Source organism: Hemiscyllium ocellatum, chromosome 15, assembly GCF_020745735.1.
Source record: "Hemiscyllium ocellatum isolate sHemOce1 chromosome 15, sHemOce1.pat.X.cur, whole genome shotgun sequence".
Taxonomy (NCBI): domain Eukaryota; kingdom Metazoa; phylum Chordata; class Chondrichthyes; order Orectolobiformes; family Hemiscylliidae; genus Hemiscyllium; species Hemiscyllium ocellatum.
In genome coordinates, this window is record NC_083415.1 from 64106393 (window position 1) to 64125174 (window position 18782).

Below are 18782 nucleotides of genomic sequence, written 5' to 3' on the forward strand. Positions count from 1 at the left end.
TCAATGTTTCAAGTCCAGTGTGACTCTTCTCCAGTATGTCAAATTTGAGTTTGAAGAATAGCTGCAGTGCTATACTGGACATGAAATGTTATCTCTATTTCACTTTTGATACATGTTGTCAGACCTGCTGATTTCTCCAACATTTTCTGTGTTTTTATTTTCAGATTTCCAGCATCCGGAGTATTTTGTTTTCATTGGCACCACAATAAGATTCTAACTCAGAATCTGCTGACAAAACATTATTGGCAATAGTTTAATGAAATTGTGGAATTATTTAATTCAGACAGAACAGTAAAACTTAAATAAAAACATTAATATCTGATATAAAGAATCAGCCTTGATCTCTGGTTACAAACTGGACCAAAGATAAATACTTAATATTAAATATTAAATGTCATGATCAGAGACCAATACAGAAATGGGGTTGATTTACTGAGTCCTCCTGTGCCCCATGTACAGTATAATGACCAATGAGCAAGGAGGGGCGGTACTGGACGGGGTTGTGGGGCAGGGGAAGGGTATTGCACGGTGCTGGGGGGGGCGGGAGAGGTGTTCGACGGGGACGGCATTGGGGCAAGGACTCGCACGCTGTGTACTGCGGCAGTCTCCTGAATGAGGAGCAGTTGTGGCTCCATTTGAGGAGCAGTTATCCAAATGCCCATCACGTTTGAATAATCAAGGTTCCCTATAGATCTCGTTAACCACAAGACACAGGAGCAGAATTAGGCCCAGCAAATCTGTTCTGCCATTCAACCGTGGTTGATATGTTTCTCATCTGTTCTCCTGCCTTCTCCCTATAATCCTTGATCCCCTTACCAATCAAGAACGTATCTATTTCTATCTTAAATACACTCTATGACTTGACCTCCAAAGCTCTCTTTGAAAGTAGTAATATACCCTATTTTGTCTTAACCCTGAAGAACTCGATGTGGATCTTTTTAAATTTGACTTCACAAATGGGATTTAGGGAAGCATATTTAAAAGGGGAAAAAAAAGAGGAAATTTTTGAAAAACACCTCTGTTGAACAGAAGAGGACAACAAAAATCATTCAATTCACCTCCTTGTCTTGTCTATGACAGAAGGGCTCACAGGTGTAATATATAGATCTGATGGTAAATGGCTTGTGGCATGGACATTGATTATAAGGCTGTACCAAGGACGTATTGCTACAATTACATTAGGCTTTGATGTGATAGATTTTTTTAAAAACAGTTTCAGTCTCCCAAGAAGAAGCACTTGCTTTAAAGGGAGTGCAACAAAGGCGCACTAGATTGAAGCCTGGGATGACGCTATCCTTTGATGTTTGGAATAAAATGGGCTTATATTGAAGGGAGTTTGGAATTTATATGTAAGGTAAATTTATCAGTCTTACTAGACTACAGGGGCTGCTCTCTCATTAAAGACAGATGAATGGTGGTGATATAACCTGAGGGTCACCACACCTCAGGCAAGGGGAGACATTATTATAAACAGAGACCTTTATCGTAACTTCAGGTGGTGTGGGAATTGAATTCATGATGTTGGCATCACTCTGCATCACGAACGAGTTATCCAGCCAGCTTAGCTAACCGCCCCAAGAATTTAACATATACAATTCTTAAAAGGCTTGAGTGAATAGATGCTGAGTAGCTGTTTAATCTGACTAGACAGGTTGAACTAATGATCCTATGTTCAGGAGAAGGTGCCAGTGATTTAGAACTGGGATAGTGATATGAGGTGCAAGGCCACGGCTTCACAGTTGCTTTGCTGAAAATCTGAGACATGAAGAATCATGTTTTTTCAGACCTGGAGTTTCTCGCTACAGAAGAATCTTCTTGAATTTCATAAGAGCAAAACAGTCATTGAACTTCAGGTCTAACTTTATTTTTTTTTAACTGAGACCCTAGAAATTCCACTATTTGCTTTGTGGTCTCTACACAATGCTACAAGATTAAACAGAATCAGAAAGTCAAAAATGCCCCATTCCCTCCTCACTTTCATGAGTGGTCCCTTGACATTGTGCAAATCATAGAACTCTGTTTTTCATTTATGTACAAGATCAAAAGAGGTATGAGCAGAAGTCAGACATTCAACTCATCAAAAATGCTCCATCATTCAATGAAGTCATCACTGATGTAATAGTTTTCAAGTGTACCTTCCTGCCTCTTATTCATAACCTTTGATTAAAATTACTGATTAAAAATATGTTTATCTCTGCTCTTAATATATTTAATCATTCAGCTTCTTCAGTAAAGAATTTCATAAATTCATCTAGCTTCAGAGAAGAAATCACTTATTGCTTAAATGGATAATGCCCTACTCTGAGATTATGCTCACTGATCCTAGGGGAAACTATTTTTCCTCATCTAGCTTGTTAAGTAATTCAAAAATCTTGTATGCTTCAATGGAATTGCATCTCAATCTTCTGAACTCCAGAGTTTACTCAACTTCTCCCCATAAGAGGGCCCTCCTTACCCAGGGATCAACCTAATGACGTTTCTCTCGACTGCCTCATATTTTTCCTTAGACAAGGGGGCCAAACGGTTCACAGAATTGCATATATAGTGCCTTGTATAGTTTTCCCAGTTTTAATGCCTGCATTAAATAAAGGCCTGCATTTGATTTGCTTTCCCTATTCCCTGCTGAACTTGGATGCTAACTTGGATGATTTATGTAAGAAAACTCCTAAATCCCTTTGTGCTATAGCCTCCTTCAGTCTTTCTTCATTCCAATTTCTCAATCAATATATAGATAGCTGACTTGTGAAGGGGCACACCTTGACCTGCACTTTGGAAATAAAGTAGGGCAAGTCACTGAGATTTAGATTAGATTACTTAGTGTGGAAACAGGCCCTTCGGCCCAACAAGTCCACACCGACCCGCCTAAGCGCAACCCATCCAGACCCATTCCTCTACACTTATCCCGTCACCTAACACTATGGGCAATTTAGCATGGCCAATTCACCTAACCTGCACATTTTTGGATTGTGGGAGGAAACTGGAGCACCCGGAGGAAACCCACGCAGACACGGGGAGAATGTGCAAACTCCACACAGAAAGTTGTCTGAAGTGGGAATTGAACCCGGGTCTCTGGCGCTGCCTCACAGCAGTGCTAACCGCTATGCCACCGTGCTGCCCTTAGTAGGGGAGCACTTTGGGACCAGTGGCCATAATTCTACTAGTTTTAAAATAGTTAGAGAAAAGGATACATCTAGAACACAAATTAAACTTCAGATTTGCGCAAGGCCAATTTTGATGGCATTAGACAGGGACTTTCAAAAGTTGATTGGTGGAGATCGTTCGCAGGTAATGGGATGTCTGGCAAGTGGGAAAGTTAAACACCAGGTTATAGTCCAACAGGTTTATTTGGAAGCACATTAGCTTTCGGAGCGTCGCTCCTTCATCAGGTGTCATCAGCAACGCTCTGAAAGCTAGTGCTTCCAATTAAACCTGTTGGACTATAACCTGATGTTGTGTGATATTTACACTTTGTACACCTCAGTCCAACACCATTATCTCCAAATCAAGGCAAGTGGGAGGCTTTCAAAAACAAGATAATAGGAGTTCAGGGCCAACATGTTCCTGTTAGAGTGAAGGGCAAGGTTGGCAGGAATAGGGAACACTGAATGATTAGAGATATTGAGGCTCAGGTGAAGAAATAGGAGGCATATTCAGGAGTAGGCAGCAGGGATAAGGGAATCCCTTGAAGACTGTAGGAGAAAACTTACGAGGGAAATCAGGAGGGCAAAGAGGGGACTTGTGATAGCTTTGACACATAAGGTTGAGGAGACCATAAAAAGATTCTACAAGTTTATTTAAGTAGGTTAGAGTACAGTATACATCATAAAAGAGCAACTAGGGAAAAATAAGGCCCCCCCCCAAAGATCAATGAGGTCGTCTACATGTGGAGCCACAGGAGATAGATTAGATCCTAAATGAATATTTCTCGTCAGTATTTACCATGGAAAAAGACATGGAAGCAAAAAGTGATGGCTTGAAGAGTCCACATTACAGAGGGGTTCATGCTGAAGGTCTTAAAATGCATAAAGTTAGATAATTCCACAGGACCTGATCAAGGGCAGCACGGTGGCTCAGTGGTTAGCACTGCTGCCTCACAGCACCAGGGACCTAGGTTCAATACCCACCTTGGGCAACACTGTGTGGAGTTTGCACATTCCCCCCATGTCTGTGTGGGGTTTCCTCCGGGTATTCCAGTTTCCTCCCACAGTCCAAAGATGTGCAGGTTAGGTGAATTGGCCATGCTAAATTGCACGTAGTGTTAGATGCAGGGGTAAATGTAGGGGAATGAATCTGGATGGGTTGGTCTTCGGAGGATCGGTGTGGACATGTTGGGCCGAAGGGCCTGTTTCCACACTGTAAGTAATCTAATCTAATAAAAGTGTATCCCAGAATATTGTTGGAAGCTAGGGAAGAAATTACAAGGCACCTATCAAAGGTGTCTGTATCACTGACAGCCACAGGTGAGATGCCAGAAGACTGGTGCATGACAAATGTTGTGTCATTATATAAGAAAGGCTGCAAGGAAACACCAGAAAACCACATACTGGTGAGCCTAACATCAATGCTGTGTAAGTTGTTGGAGGGGATTCTGACAGAAAGGATCCATTTGCATTTGGAAAGGCAAGGACTGATTAGGGATAGCTTTGTGTGAGGGAAATCACGTCTCATAAATTTGGTTAAGTCTTTTTGAAGGGGTGATCAAGAAGATAGATGAAGGCAGTGCAGTAGACACTGTCTCAGTTGATGGGGCTATGGATTAGTAATTCCATCAAAAAGGCATTCAGATAAATATTCACATAAAGTTTAGTTAACTAAACCTTTTTTGTTGCCATGATAAACATGTTATTTTTAATAACTTTATCCTCTGGTATTGTTGACATAATTTCATTTAGCTTTTCCCATGTTACTTGCTGATTGACCATCCTTTTCTGTCAGCCCTTTAAATCATCCACATGACTTCTAATCCCCTGAAGTAAAGACTTTTGCCATTATATCCTTGTGTGTGATCTCAAGCCTTTTCCATTTTTCTTCCTGGTAGTCATATCTCCATCTCTCACCATTCATTTCCTGTCTTTAACAGTTAACCTTATGATTTGTATCTCTCTCAGCTACATTTTTCAAACCCTCTGATACACTGGTTCCCGAGCTGGTCCTTTCTTATCACTCCACACATCCATATTTCACGAACAGGTAAGTACTTCCTCTCAGTTTCAGAATTTTTTTTCCCACTACCTAATGCTCCACCACTGTATTTCTTCCAAGTACTCCAACCAAAGCTATTCTGTTATTTAATTTCCATCTCCTGTCACTACTGCCCAGATACAGGGTAGCCTGAGTCTTGTAATGTATCCCCCGCAGGTACGGGGGGACTACTGTACTTGAAACTATTCACTTTCCTCAAGTCTTCACAAATAACCTTCATACCTTAATTCTGATCCTCTTCCCTCGGCTCAAATTGATTGTCCATATATTGGATCTTTAGTCTACTAATCCTCTCATCTGAGGCTTCCCCCCCAGTTCTTCATATATTGTCATGTGCCTATAACACTTCTGGTGCTTAGTGTCATCTGCAAGCACTTTTACTTTGGCATTTCCTGTCTCACTTGTTCAGTTAGAATATCCATGGAAGGAAATCAGGAAGAGGAAAGGACTCACTGCCAATCTTTAATACAATCCAACCATGGCTCTGGAACACTCACTCTCCCCAAGTTGCTTTTTAATCTTGTCAGGCACACTGTATAGGTCCTGTCTTACAGAAGTCTTACATAATTCTACCAGCAGCCAAAGGGCACATGACAGTCATCCTAAACAGAACAGAGTGAGATGGGCAGGCACAATTTCGTTCGGATAATTCATTATTCGGTTAATTGATTCAATGCTTTCCCTCTGGAGTTTTCTGTTAAGTCTGCTCCCTGTTCAGGAGACTAGACAGCAGCACACTGCATGTGAGCCCCTGTCCCCCGTGCACCCCTAAACCCATCCAACACCGCCTACCAACCCCACCTGCCCCTGAACCGTGTCCAAAACAGCCCCCGCTCCCGCCCCCAATCCCATCCAACACCTCCACTGCCCCCCCCCCCCCCCCCCCCCCAAAACAATAAACTGAAATACTTAGTAGAAAATTCAAACCATTTCATCCACTCTACCCAGGACTGTCTCAGACTCCTCCCTCCCCTTCCTAGACCTTTCCATTTCTATCTCGGGCGACCGATTCAACACAGACATCTACTATAAACCGACTGACTCACACAACTATCTGGACTACACCTCCTCCCACCCTGCCCCTGTAAAAACTCCATCCCATATTCCCAATTCCTTCATCTCCGCCGCATCTGCTCCCAGGAGGACCAGTTCCAACACCACACAGCCCAGATGGCCTCCTTCTTCAAGGACCGCAGATTCCCCCCAGACGTGATCGACGATGCCCTCCACCGCATCTCCTCCACTTCCCGCTCCTCCGCCCTTGAGCCCCGCTCCTCCAACCGCCAACAAGACAGAACCCCACTGGTTCTCACCTACCACCCCACCAATCTCCGTATACAACGTATCATCCGCCGTCATTTCCGCCACCTCCAAACGGACCCCACCACCAGGGATATATTTCCCTCCCTTCCCCTATCAGCGTTCCGCAAAGACCACTCCCTTCGTGACTCCCTCGTCAGGTCCACACCCTCCACCAACCCAACCTCCACTCCCGGCACCTTCCCCTGCAACCGCAAGAAATGTAAAAACTTGCGCCCACACATCCTCCCTCACTTTCCTCCAAGGCCCCAAGGGATCCTTCCATATCCACCACAAGTTCACCTGTACCTCCACACACATCATCTATTGCATCCGCTGCACCCGATGTGGCCTCCTCCATATTGGGGAGACGGGCCGCTTACTTGCAGAACGCTTCAGAGAACACCTCTGGGACACCCGGACCAACCAACCCAACCACCCCGTGGCTCAACACTTTAACTTTCCCTCCCACTCCACCGAGGACATGCAGGTCCTCGGACTCCTCCACCGGCAGAACATAACAACATGACAGCTGGAGGAGGAGCACCTCATCTTCCGCCTGGGAACCCTCCAACCACAAGGAATGAACTCAGATTTCTCCAGTTTTCTCATTTCCCCTCCCCCCACCTTGTCTCAGTTGGTTCCCTCAACTCAGCACCGCCCTCCTAACCTGCAATCTTCTTCCTGACCTCTCCGCCCCCACCCCACTCCGGTCTATCACCCTCACCTTGACCTCCTTCCACCTATCACATCTCCATCGCCCCTCCCCAAGTCCCTCCTCCCTACCTTTTATCTTAGCCTGCTTGGCACACTCTCCTCATTCCTGATGAAGGGCTTATGCCCGAAACGTCGAATTTCCTATTCCTTGGATGCTGCCTGGCCTGCTGTGCTTTAACCAGCAACACATTTTCAGCTGAATATCAAAGATACCAAGATAGAAGAGGACAAAGTCATCGTCTCCTTCAATGTAATGGCCCTATTCACATAATTAATATCAACCTGGCCAAAGAAACACTGACCTCACTACTAGACAAACCAAGGGCACAAACACCAGACAGCGCCAACTCCATCAGCAAGGACAGCATTCTCAAACTAGTAGATCTGTGCCTCACTACCCACTTGATGGGCTGAACTGAATATGTTAGAAGAAACCTACAATATCATTAACAGCATTAACCTTATTGGCATGGTTAGCACTGCTGCCTCACAGCACCAAGGTCCCAGGTTCGATTCCAACCTCGGGCGACTGGCTGTGTGGAGTTTGCACATTCTCCTCGTGTCTGTGTGGGTTTACTCCGGGAGCTCCGGTTTCCTCCCACAGACTAAAGATGTGCAGGTCAGGTGAACTGGCCATGCTAAATGGGTGGGTTATTCCTCAGAATGTCAGTGTGGACTGATTGGGCCGAAGGGCTTGTTTCCATACTGTAGGGAATCTAGTCTAATCTAATCTTAACCCTCCAAAGAGCATTCTACCCAAACCCAGCTCCCAACCCGATCTGCACAACCCTGCATTTACCACAGCTAATCCACCTAGCCTGCATGGCTTTAGATTGTGGGAGGAAACTGGAGCACCCAAAAGAAATCCATGCAGATACACAGTGAAGATGCAAACTACACACAGTCATCCCAAGGCTTGAATCAAACTCAGGTTTGCTGTGAGGCAGCAGTGCTAACCATTCAGTTGCTATGACCATTGCTAGATGGTATGAAATTGTGATTATGGCAGAAGGGCAAACCCCAACTCCACTGGGACTCACTCAAAGCACTTCAAATATGGAAGTATCTTATCCTTGGGATAAGATACCAGAAGGCCTCACAGCACCTGAGACCTGGGTTCAATTCCCAACTCAGGCGACTGACTGTGTGGAGTTTGCACGTTCTCCCCGTGTCTGCGTGGGTTTGCTCCGGTTTCCTCCCACAGTCACAAAGATGTGCGGGTCAGGTGAATTGGCCATGCTAAATTGCCCGTAGTGTTAGGTAAGGGGTAAATGTAGGGGAATGGGTGGGTTGCGGGTCAGTATGGACTTGTTGGGCCGAAGGGCCTGTTTCCACACTGTAAGTAATCTCATCTAATCTAAAAAGGCTGACAGTACTCACTTTGGGCATGACTTCTCTATATTGCTACTGCTGATAATAAACTGTCCTTCCTTATTACAATGTCTCAGCTTGTCCATATACCAAAGCGAGAGCTGCTTTACAAAACCTTAAGGGAAACTAGGAGAATTGATCAGAAATCCTTACTACAGATGAGGGAGTCTAAGACTGGAAGATATAAAGATTAGAGCCAAACTTTCTTTAGAGATATTAGGAAAAGCATTCACGTGCAAGGGATAGAAGTTTGGAATTCTATATGATTTGAGTTTTATTTTTGGCGACCTAAAGATATCAAGAGAACCATAGTGCGTTAAGTACTCACTACGGTGTTAGGTCGCAGGTCAGTCCTCATCGCACTGAATGACAGAACATACCCCAAAGGGCTTCCTTGATGTTTTGCCCAGTTGCCAAGGTTTGCGTTGGACATAGCAGCATGACAAGGACCACGGTGTTTCAGCCTAAACACACGTTTTACACACTCAGTTAGATCCCTCAGTCAGACTGGCGTCAACCCGCTGATTACTGCGAAATGTCGGGGCGGAATCTAGTCCAAAAAACATCCAACCGTGAGAGCACGAGAAAGTCAAGTTTACATGCTTCCTTTTTTCCAGTCTCCTTACCCGATAGGTGAATATTTTTACCTCATGTATCATATATGATACGCACGGTCTGTTTAATTTTGGACAACATCGACTAACCCGCCAGAACTGCTTCGACGCTCGCGCTTCAGGCAGGCCGGACGCATGCGCGAAATGCAAAAGCTGGTCCCTAGTCGTTTGGGGAGGGGAGGGGAGGGGCCGCGCGTGGAGGGGCGGGGTCTAGAATGGTGTCGAGGGAAGGAGCGATGCCTCCGTAAGGGCAGGGTGACGGAGGGAGGGGGTGGAAGCCGAGTTGTGAGTAGGGAAAAGAAGGTCCCGGCGGAGGTGGGGCTTGGAAGGGGACGGAGCCATTCGTGAGGGAGTGACAGGAGTCGGGGGGGAGGGGTCAAGAGCGTGAACGGTGGAGTCAGGTGTTTCAGGGGCGGGTCCAGATGCGGATGGGGCGGGGCGGGGCGTGGGGGAGGCGGGGCGAGGTGTGAGTGCGTACACAGCTTGGGGGTTTTGAGGACGGGGTTCTGCGCATTGGGGGCGTGGTTTGGAGGGTTGGGGTTTCTGGGCGCGCGGGCCGGGCGGCGGTTGAGCGCCTTTTCAAACGGCGGAGAGGGTTGTGTGTGTATGTGGGGGGAGGGGCGCAGTGGTGCGCGTTCGGAGCCGCGGATTGGCAGCTCGCGGTCTGCTGGAGTGGGTGGGGTAGGGAGGTGGTTTTGGGCGCGCGTATAAAAAGGGGGCAAAGCCAACTCGGCGTGTGTTCAACTTAGTTCTTGTAGATTTGTTTTTGCTAGCTGTTGTTGTTTCGCCCTCTGGTGCTCATATTGTAAATGTTGTATTGGTACGGAGGCAGTTGTGGGAGTGGGAGGCGGTGAAGTGGTTTTGTATTTTTGAACAGCTCGCGGTTGTATGGGTGTGAACTCGTGCTGTGGGGTTTATCCCATTCAGCTCGTGGATCATTTGGACCTTCACCCACTCCCTGAAGGAGCTGATTTTTTTTTAATTAAGGGTATCTGAAGTTCAGAACCATTGAGTAGACGGTGAGATCTCAGTTTGGTCACCACTGGAGGTGATGCAGGACGTTTGTGTGAGTTCACCATAGCCTTAATAAGGGAACCATATCCCTCGAATTGTGTTTTTACCTTAAAAGTAATTTTAAAGCTTGTGTTTCAGAGTAGGAAAGTGTGGGTCTTCACTTTGTTTATCCCTCTCTGTAAATTTGGTTCGGATTGTGAGGATATTATTTGCCTTAGATGGGTAAAGACTCCATTACCAAAGTGTAGGGCACCTTTTTTTTATTTGCTACCAAGGTTATTGTAGATGTGGGGAGATTACGTTCCAGTACTTTTAAATTGATGATGCTTTCATCTGAGGCCACGCCAGAGCCCCCCCATTCCCCATCTCATGATTCCAGATCCACGGATCCACCCCCAACCACTTGTGCCTCTGAGTGTCCTTTTACGGAGCCCGGACTGAACTTCACTAACTCTGATCTTAGCCTCGTTGATATGAGTGAAGTTGAATACACCCAACTACAGCATATCCTTTACTCTCACATGGAGTCCCAGCCAGTGGAGGGTGAACTGGAGACTCGTTTGAATCCTACTTTGTACCAGTCTACCAATTTAGCCAACCAGGCTCCATTTCCGACAGCCAGTTCAGTTAACCAAGTTCCTTATTCAACTGCCAGCTCTGCCAACCAGAATCTGTACCCAGTTACAAGTACTACAAACCCAACCTCAGATTCTCACTATGTGGGTAACAGTCAATGTCTAGGGCATATTGATTTCCAAGAGTTAAAAATGATGCTTTTGAATGACCCTCCGTTACCTGTAAACAGCAGTAATAGTTTGCCAAATGTGGAGAAATTCTCACAAAATTCTTCTGCAGAAACTGCCCGACCTAATGGATTAACATTGAAAAACAGGGACATGGCAGGTAATTCTGACAAGGAGAAAAATTTAGGGGACAATTCAATGGCAGGACTAGAGTCAAGATGCAAAACTGGACCTAGAGTTCGCCTTGAAGACAGATTTAATGCAATCCAAAATGAAAACCAGGATCAACAGGAGCTGCAGGACGCTGGAGTTACATTTAACAAGTGTGTTTCTCAACTAGTCAACATTGAAATATTAAATCTACATGGAATTCAGAAAATAGTTATATAACTAGATTTAATAATTATTGTAAAACCTGCCCATAAAAACAACCTATTTTCATCATAGACAGAGTTAAGTTTAATGAATTGGAATAATTGCAAATGTGTAGACTTCATAAAATTGGTTTCTGCCATTTAGTTTATTGACTGGTGTAGTTCCATGTTAAGTAGCACAATAAATTTTGACTCACTAACAATATTGGAATTTTATTGGAATTTTTTTCTGTATTAGCAGAACTCAATTTCCTTACCAAACATTTACAAAAAAAATCTTTTTTTAGAAATGGAAGTGCTTAACTATTTTAAGTATTATATTGAGCAAGGTTAATACAGACCAGGATCCAGAACTTGTCAGACAACTTAGATCCACCATGTAATGTTTTCAAGATAAGATGAATGTTATTCCAGGAAAAGAGCAATGTAATCACTTCCTTTTGAAACTTGATTAAAATCTCACTGCTGAATAAATGTAAATACCCAAGTACCAAGTGCATGTCCACTGCTGTGAAAGAGGCAGTTTGTTTTCTTATTCAGAATAGCTGAAGACCTTATCAATTTTGTTTGTATTAGGGTTATATTTATCAACTGTTTAGTTAAGCACTGCCATTTGTATTTGCAAACCAAACTATATCTTAATTAAAAATTACTCCACTGTAACAATTTTGCCTTGAGCTCTGGTTTCCTTTAAGATCTTGGTTAAAGGAAAATACATTGAATTGTAAACACTGAATCAAGATTTGCTGTGTTCCAACTCTGCAGAAAAAATTAATACACAGTATTTTCATGTCCTTTTTAATTAAATAGGTGGAATGACCATTCTAATCTAGCTTTTATTTATCATGAAGATTATGGTGAAAATAAACAGGCATCAAAATTGTTTTAGTCATATTGATGAGTTTGCATTGTAAACACATCTTTTAAAAATTACAAATCTAAAATTATGCAGAATGTTAATTTTTTTGAACCAGAGTCATTAGCTGACTTGTATTAGGCAGTATAGCAAATGCTGTAACAGTTATCAGATGTATTTATGATCTGTTTTCCCTTTTATTGTTCTGTAGTTTGGTTGCTTTGATCCGGCATCCCTCGGAGTTGATGGGGATACCTCTCCATCCACAACAAAACAAATGTACTACTTTAGTCAAGAGCAAGGCTGGAGCTCCTTCTGCTTTGCAGTTTGCATACCCTTTATACACACCAAATACATGTACACCAACTGGCAGTACTAGCTCTAGTCAAACTCAGGTAAGACAGTTGTCTAACCAATTATATAGTTAAGAGAAAATTCTCCACCTAATTTCAGTAGAAATCTATTCCATTCACATAAAACAAACTATGGTATTCTCCATTGTAGTACTGTTTTTTGGAGTATCAGTACTTGCTTTGATTGTACTTATCACTCAAGGAGAAACAAAGCATTTTATTGCAAACATTGGTAATTCTTATGTTACCTAGTAGAGTGTGCATTTTACAAATAGAAGAAAGTCACGACAAGCATGCATAAATATTGATTCAAAGTAGTCTCTAAAGAATTTATAAATATCAATCTCTGTCATGGTGTTAATCCTCAGAAAGAACATTACCTGTCTGATATTGGGCCAGTTCGCTCGCTCCACAATTGTTTCCTTATTTGATATTCCCAGTGCTCCATGTAAAGGAATTTTTCGTGTTTATTCAAAATCAAGACCAAAGAGAACTGTAATTGGAGCTAATATTTCCAAACAGTCTTATCTTAAATTTATCATTATATATTATATTAAAATTCTTACAGTCTTCAACGCCATCTGTAAACAATGTAAACATTTGTTATGCTGCTTATAGCTTATTTTTATTCATTCATGTAGTGTGGGCAGTATTTACTGTCCATCCTTAATTGTCCTTGAGAAGGTAGTGGTAAGTCACTTTTTTCAACCATTGCATTCCATCAGAGGTAGGTATACTAAATGTACTGGAAGGGAAGGAGTTCAAGGATTTTGACCCAGTGACTGTGAAGCAACAGCATTATAGTCCCAAATCAGGATGGTAGTTGGCTTATAGAAGAACTTGTGCATCTGCTGCCTTGTCCTTCCAGATAGTACAGATCACTGGTTTGAAAGATGCTGTCAAAGGAGCATGACTGAATCACTGCAGCGCATCCTGTAGATGGTATGCCTTGCTTACCACTGTGTATTGGTGAGGATGAGAGTTGATGTTGAAGATGGTAGACAGGGTGGCAAATGGGCTAGTTTGTCCTGGATCTTGTTGAGCTTCTTGAGTTATTGGAGCTGCACAAATCCAGACATGTACAGAGTTTTCCATCCCACTCCTGACTGTACTTTATAGTTGATAGGCAATAAGTTGACAGGAAGTGAGTTATTTACTGCAGAGTTTCTAGCCTCTGATCTGCCTTTGCAGCCAAAGTATTTATATGGCTAGTTTCTGGTCAATGATAACCCTCTGAATTTTGATACTGGAGATGTAATAATATTGCCTGCCATGATGAAATAATTTGATTCTCTCTTGTTGAAGAGGATCATTATCTGGCAAATGTGTGGCACTAATGCCACTTGTTCCTTTCTGAGCCAAGCCTGGATGTTGTCTAGGTCTTCTTACACACTGACACATGCTGCTTCAGTCTCTAAAGATTCACCATGGTACTGCAACACCATTGGGAGAAATTGAGGACTGCAGATGCTGCAGAAGTCAGAGTTGAAAAGGGTGGTACTGGAAAAGCACAGCAGGTCAGGTAGCATCCAAGGAGCAAGAGAGTTAGTGTTCCAAGCATAAGCCCTTCATCAGGAATGCTCAACACCATTGTGCAGTCATTAATGGATACCTCCACTTTCAGTTTTGAGGACAGAAGATAACTACTGATGCAACGAAAGATGTTGGGCCTCGTACACTTTTTCTTGAGGAACTCCTCCAGTGATATCCTGGAATGGAGATTATTGGCCCCCAACAACTATTACTTGTGCCAGGTACAATTCTAGCCAGCAGGGAGTTTTCTGGTAATTTCTATTGACTCCAATTTTGCTCTATCTGTTTGATGCCACACTCAGTAAAATGCTGCCTTGATTAAGGTCAGCACCTCACATCCTGCCTTCTGTGGAGAGGACAGTTTTCAAAATGACTAGTTAGATACCCATGTTGTAACTGTACTGGAACAGCTTGGACAGGGCCATGGCTATTTCCAGAGTACATCTTTAGTACTACTGCCAGAATGTTTCAGGCTCATTGAACATGGCTTTGTGCATGGGAAATCATGTCTCACAAACTTGATTGAGTTTTTTGAAAAAGTAACAAAGAGGATTGAGGGCAGAGCGGTGGATGTAATCTATATGGACTTCAGTAAGGCGTTCGATAAGATTCCCCATGGGAGACTGGTTAGCAAGGTTAGATCTCATGGAATACAGGGAGAATTACAGGGACATTTGGATGCAGAACTGGTTCAAAGATACAAGACATAGGGTGGTGGTGGAGGGTTGTATTTCAGACTGGAGGCCTGTGACCAGTGGAGTGCTACAAGGATCGGTGCTGAGTCCACTACTTTTCATCATTTATATGAATGATTTGGATGTGAGCATAAGAGGTACAGTTAATAAGTTTGCTGATGACACCAAAATTGGAGGTGTAGTGGACAGCGGAGAAGGTTACCTCCGATCACATCAGGTTCTGGACCAGATGGCCCAATAGGCTGAGAAGTGGCAGATGGAATTTAATTTGGATAAATGCAAGGTGTTGCATTTTGGCAAAACAAATTTTAGCAGGACTCGTACATTTAATGGTAAGGTCCTAGGGAATGTTGCTGAACAAAGACTGAACATAGCTCCTTGAAAGTAGAGTCGCAGGTAGATAGGATAGTGAAGAAGGCCTTTGGTACACTTTCCTTTATTGGTCAGAGTACAGGAGTTGGGAGGTCATGTTGCGGCTGTACCGGACATTGGTTAGGCCACTGTTGGAACATTGCGTGCAATTCTGGTCTCCTTCCTATCGGAAAGATGTTGTGAAACTTGAAAGGGTTCAGAAAAGATGTACAAAGATGTTGCCAGGGTTGGAGGATTTGAGCTATAGGGAGAGGCTGAACAGGCTGAGGCTGTTTTCCCTGGAGCGTTGGAGGTTGAGGGGTGACCTTTATCGAGGGGCATGAATAGGATAAATGGATAAAGTCTCTTCCCTGGTGTTGGGGAGTCCAGAACTAGAGGGCATAGGTTTAGGGTGAGAGGGGAAAGATATAAAAGAGACCTATGGGGCAACATTTTCACACAGAGGGTGTACGTGTATGGAATGAGCTGCCAGAGGAAGTGGTGGAGGCTGGTACAATTGCAACATTTAAAAGGCATCTGGAATGGGTATATGAATAGGAAGGGTTTGGAGGGATTTGGGCTGGGTGCTGGCAGGTAGAACTGGATTGTGTTGGGATATCTGGTCAGCATGGACGGGCTGGACTGAAGGGTCTGTTTCCATGCTGTACATCTCTATGTCTCTAAATCATTGCCTTTGAAGTATCCAGTGTCTTTAAATGTGTTTTTATATCATATCAAGTGAATTAGTTTGGATGAGGATCTCAGGAGTAAACAGAAGTCGACCTAACACGTGACACTTTTAGCTGAAGATGAATGCAATTGCTTCAGCCTTGTCTTATACACTGACAGTTGGGATCTTCTGGGAATATTTGTGGTGCACCCTCCTCTGTTATTTGTGAATGTTGGACAATGAAATAATGAATGAGACAGGGCTGCAGATCTGCTGATTGTGTAATTGCTTTGCCATGTTTAATGCATCCTGCTACTGCTCTTGGTGCACTTCAGTATTGTACCTTCACCAGGCTGACGCGACTTTCAGTATGCTTAGTGCTGCTCCCGGCATGTCCTTACGTGCTTTTCAATGAACTAAGTTTGGAACCTGGTTTGATAGTACAGGTAGAGTTGAGGTGATGTTGAGCATTAAGGTTACAAGTATTTTTTATTCATCATGGCATGTGGACACCATTAGCTATACCCATCATTAATTGCTTTTGTGAAGGTGGTGGTAAGCTGCCTCTTGAAATGCTGCTATCCAAATGCCATTAGGATTTTGGCCCAGTGACACTGAAGGAAGGGTGATAATATTTCTAAGTCAGGATAGTGAGTGGCATCAAGTGGAATATGCAGATGTTGGTGTTCCGATGCTGCCTTTGTTTGGCTAGATGGAAGTGATCATAGGTTTAGAAAGCATTGCCTGAGGAGCCTTGATGGGTTTCTGCAGTGTATCTTGTGAAAAGTACACATTGATGCTATGGAGCATCAGTGGTGAAAGAATTAAAGTTTGTGGATGTGGTGCCAATCAAACAGGCTGCTTTGACCCAGATAGCATCAAACTTCTTCAGTTTTGTTGGATTAGTGTAGCTCCAGATAAGTGGGGTGTATTTCATTGCACTTCTTCTGGCGAGTGGACAGGCTTTGCGCAGACATAACCTTAGTTACTCACTACAAGATTCCTAGCCTCTGACCTACTCTTGTAGCATCATTATTTATATGGCTAGTCTAGATCAGTTTCTGGGCAGTGGTAACTCTCAGATTGTTGATAATTGGGGATTCAGTGATTATAGACAGTCATTGCCTGCCAGTAGTGTTGCGCAGCATCACTTGTCCTTTGTCAGGAGTCACAAATGGTGCTGAACATCATACAATGACCAGTGGACATCCGAATGCAACTCTGCTGCTATAAACAGCACCTCATGGATTCCCAGTTTTGAGTTTCTCGATCCACTTGAAATCTATCCCATTTAGTAGTTATGGCATACAACATGACAGAAGGTATCCATTGTGGAATTTGTGTTTTGGGATTAATCTCCTCAAGGACTGTAATGTGGTCACTTCTACCGATACTGTCATGGATTGATGTGTCTGTGACAGTTAAGTTGGCGAGGACCAGATCACAGATTTTTTTTTCCCCTCTTAATCCCTCAATGTGTCACAAATGCAGTCTGATACGATGTTCTTTTGGTTTTCACCAGTTCACTCAGTAGTGCTTCTGTTGTGCCCCTTTTGATCTTGGAAATTAAAGTCAACTCTCCTAATCTGGCTAAATTTTGTCAGCAAGAGAAACTTTACAGGGTCAATAGGGTTTGCTGGTGATGTTTCCAATGCTTAGTTGCTGTGTGGGCTACTCCGTTTTGTTCCTTTTACAGTCGTAGAGATGCCCAGTATGGAAACAAACCCTTCACTCCAACTCGTCCATGCTGACCAGATATCCCAAATAAATCTAGTCCCATTTGCCAGCATTTGGCCCATATCCCTTTAAAGCCTTTCTATTCATATACCCATCCAGATGCCTTTTAAGTATTGTAATTGAACCAGCCTCCACCACTTCCTCTGGTAGCTCATTCCATACATGTGCCACCCTATGCATGACAAAGTTGCCCCTTAGGTCTCATTTAAATTGTTCCCCTCTCACCTTAAACCTGTGCCCTCTAGTTTTGGACTCCCCCACCCCAGGGGTAAGACCTTGTCTATTCACTGTATCCAAGCCTCTCATGATTTTATAAACTTCCATAAGATCACCTCTCAGCTTCTGCTTCTCCAGGGAAAATAGCCCCAGCCTATTCAACCTCACAACCCCCAACCCTGACAATATCCTTGTCAATCTTTCTGAGCCCTTTCAGGTTTCACAACATCCTTCCTATAACAGGGAGACCAAAATTACATGCAGTATTCCAAAAGTGGCCTGTACAGTATCCTGTACAGTTGACAGTTTAGCTGCTTCCCTGTTTCTCTAAGGCTAGCTGTGAATTTTGCTGTTTGTTAATTTTCCTTAGATGACTCCGATGTCCAGTGATACTTGAAATCAAACAGCAAATCAGTCAGCTATGCAGATTTACTGCTGGGTCAGACAGCAGCACAGATTTATTTTTCCATTTGATTCACTTCCCATATGGCCACCATCTTTTTGTTTGTCTTCCTCCATTTTAAAGTGCTATTGTTTTTATCTCCCTTCCCTCCCTCCCCCCCCCCCCCCCCCCCCCCCCCCCAAAAGTTTGAAAGCAATGCAACAGCTTATGAAACAATAATTATTGCTCCTATCATTCAAGGAAATCAGCTCCAACACTGAAAATATCTCAAACAGGAGCAACTCTTACAGCCATAGTTTTTCCCATCCTCCTTTGAATACCCAGAATTCTTTTCTTAGTTACATCAAAACTGATATAAAATCTGAGTGGCTAAGTCAACAGCATTTCTGTAGTTAGAAATCATGTGTAGGCCAAACCAAGTGAGGATTTCAATAAGAGCAAAATACTGCAGCTACTGGAAATCACAAATAAAAACAAAGTGGTGGAGAAATGCAGTGGAAAATGTGTTGCTGGTTAAAGCACAGCAGGTTAGGCAGCATCCAAGGAACAGGAAATTTGACGTTTCGGGCATAAGCTCTTCATCAGGATCTCCAACATCTGCAGACCTCATTTTTCACCTGGAGAAATGCAGTGG

At 43.5% G+C, this 18782-nt stretch overlaps 1 protein-coding gene across 4 annotated transcripts in view; it reads left to right on the forward strand.

The window, feature by feature from the left end:
* Window positions 1–9962: 9962 nt before the first annotated feature.
* LOC132822821 (transcription factor-like 5 protein) overlaps window positions 9963–18782 on the forward strand; it is a 38426-nt gene continuing 29606 nt past the window's right edge. For all 4 annotated transcript variants that reach the window (XM_060836176.1, XM_060836179.1, XM_060836177.1 and 1 more), the window contains exons 1-2: window positions 9963–11283; window positions 12402–12585. In XM_060836176.1, the coding sequence (XP_060692159.1) occupies window positions 10538–11283; window positions 12402–12585 (930 nt within the window). In that variant the 5' untranslated portion in view covers window positions 9963–10537. The remainder of the gene's footprint in view (window positions 11284–12401; window positions 12586–18782) is intronic.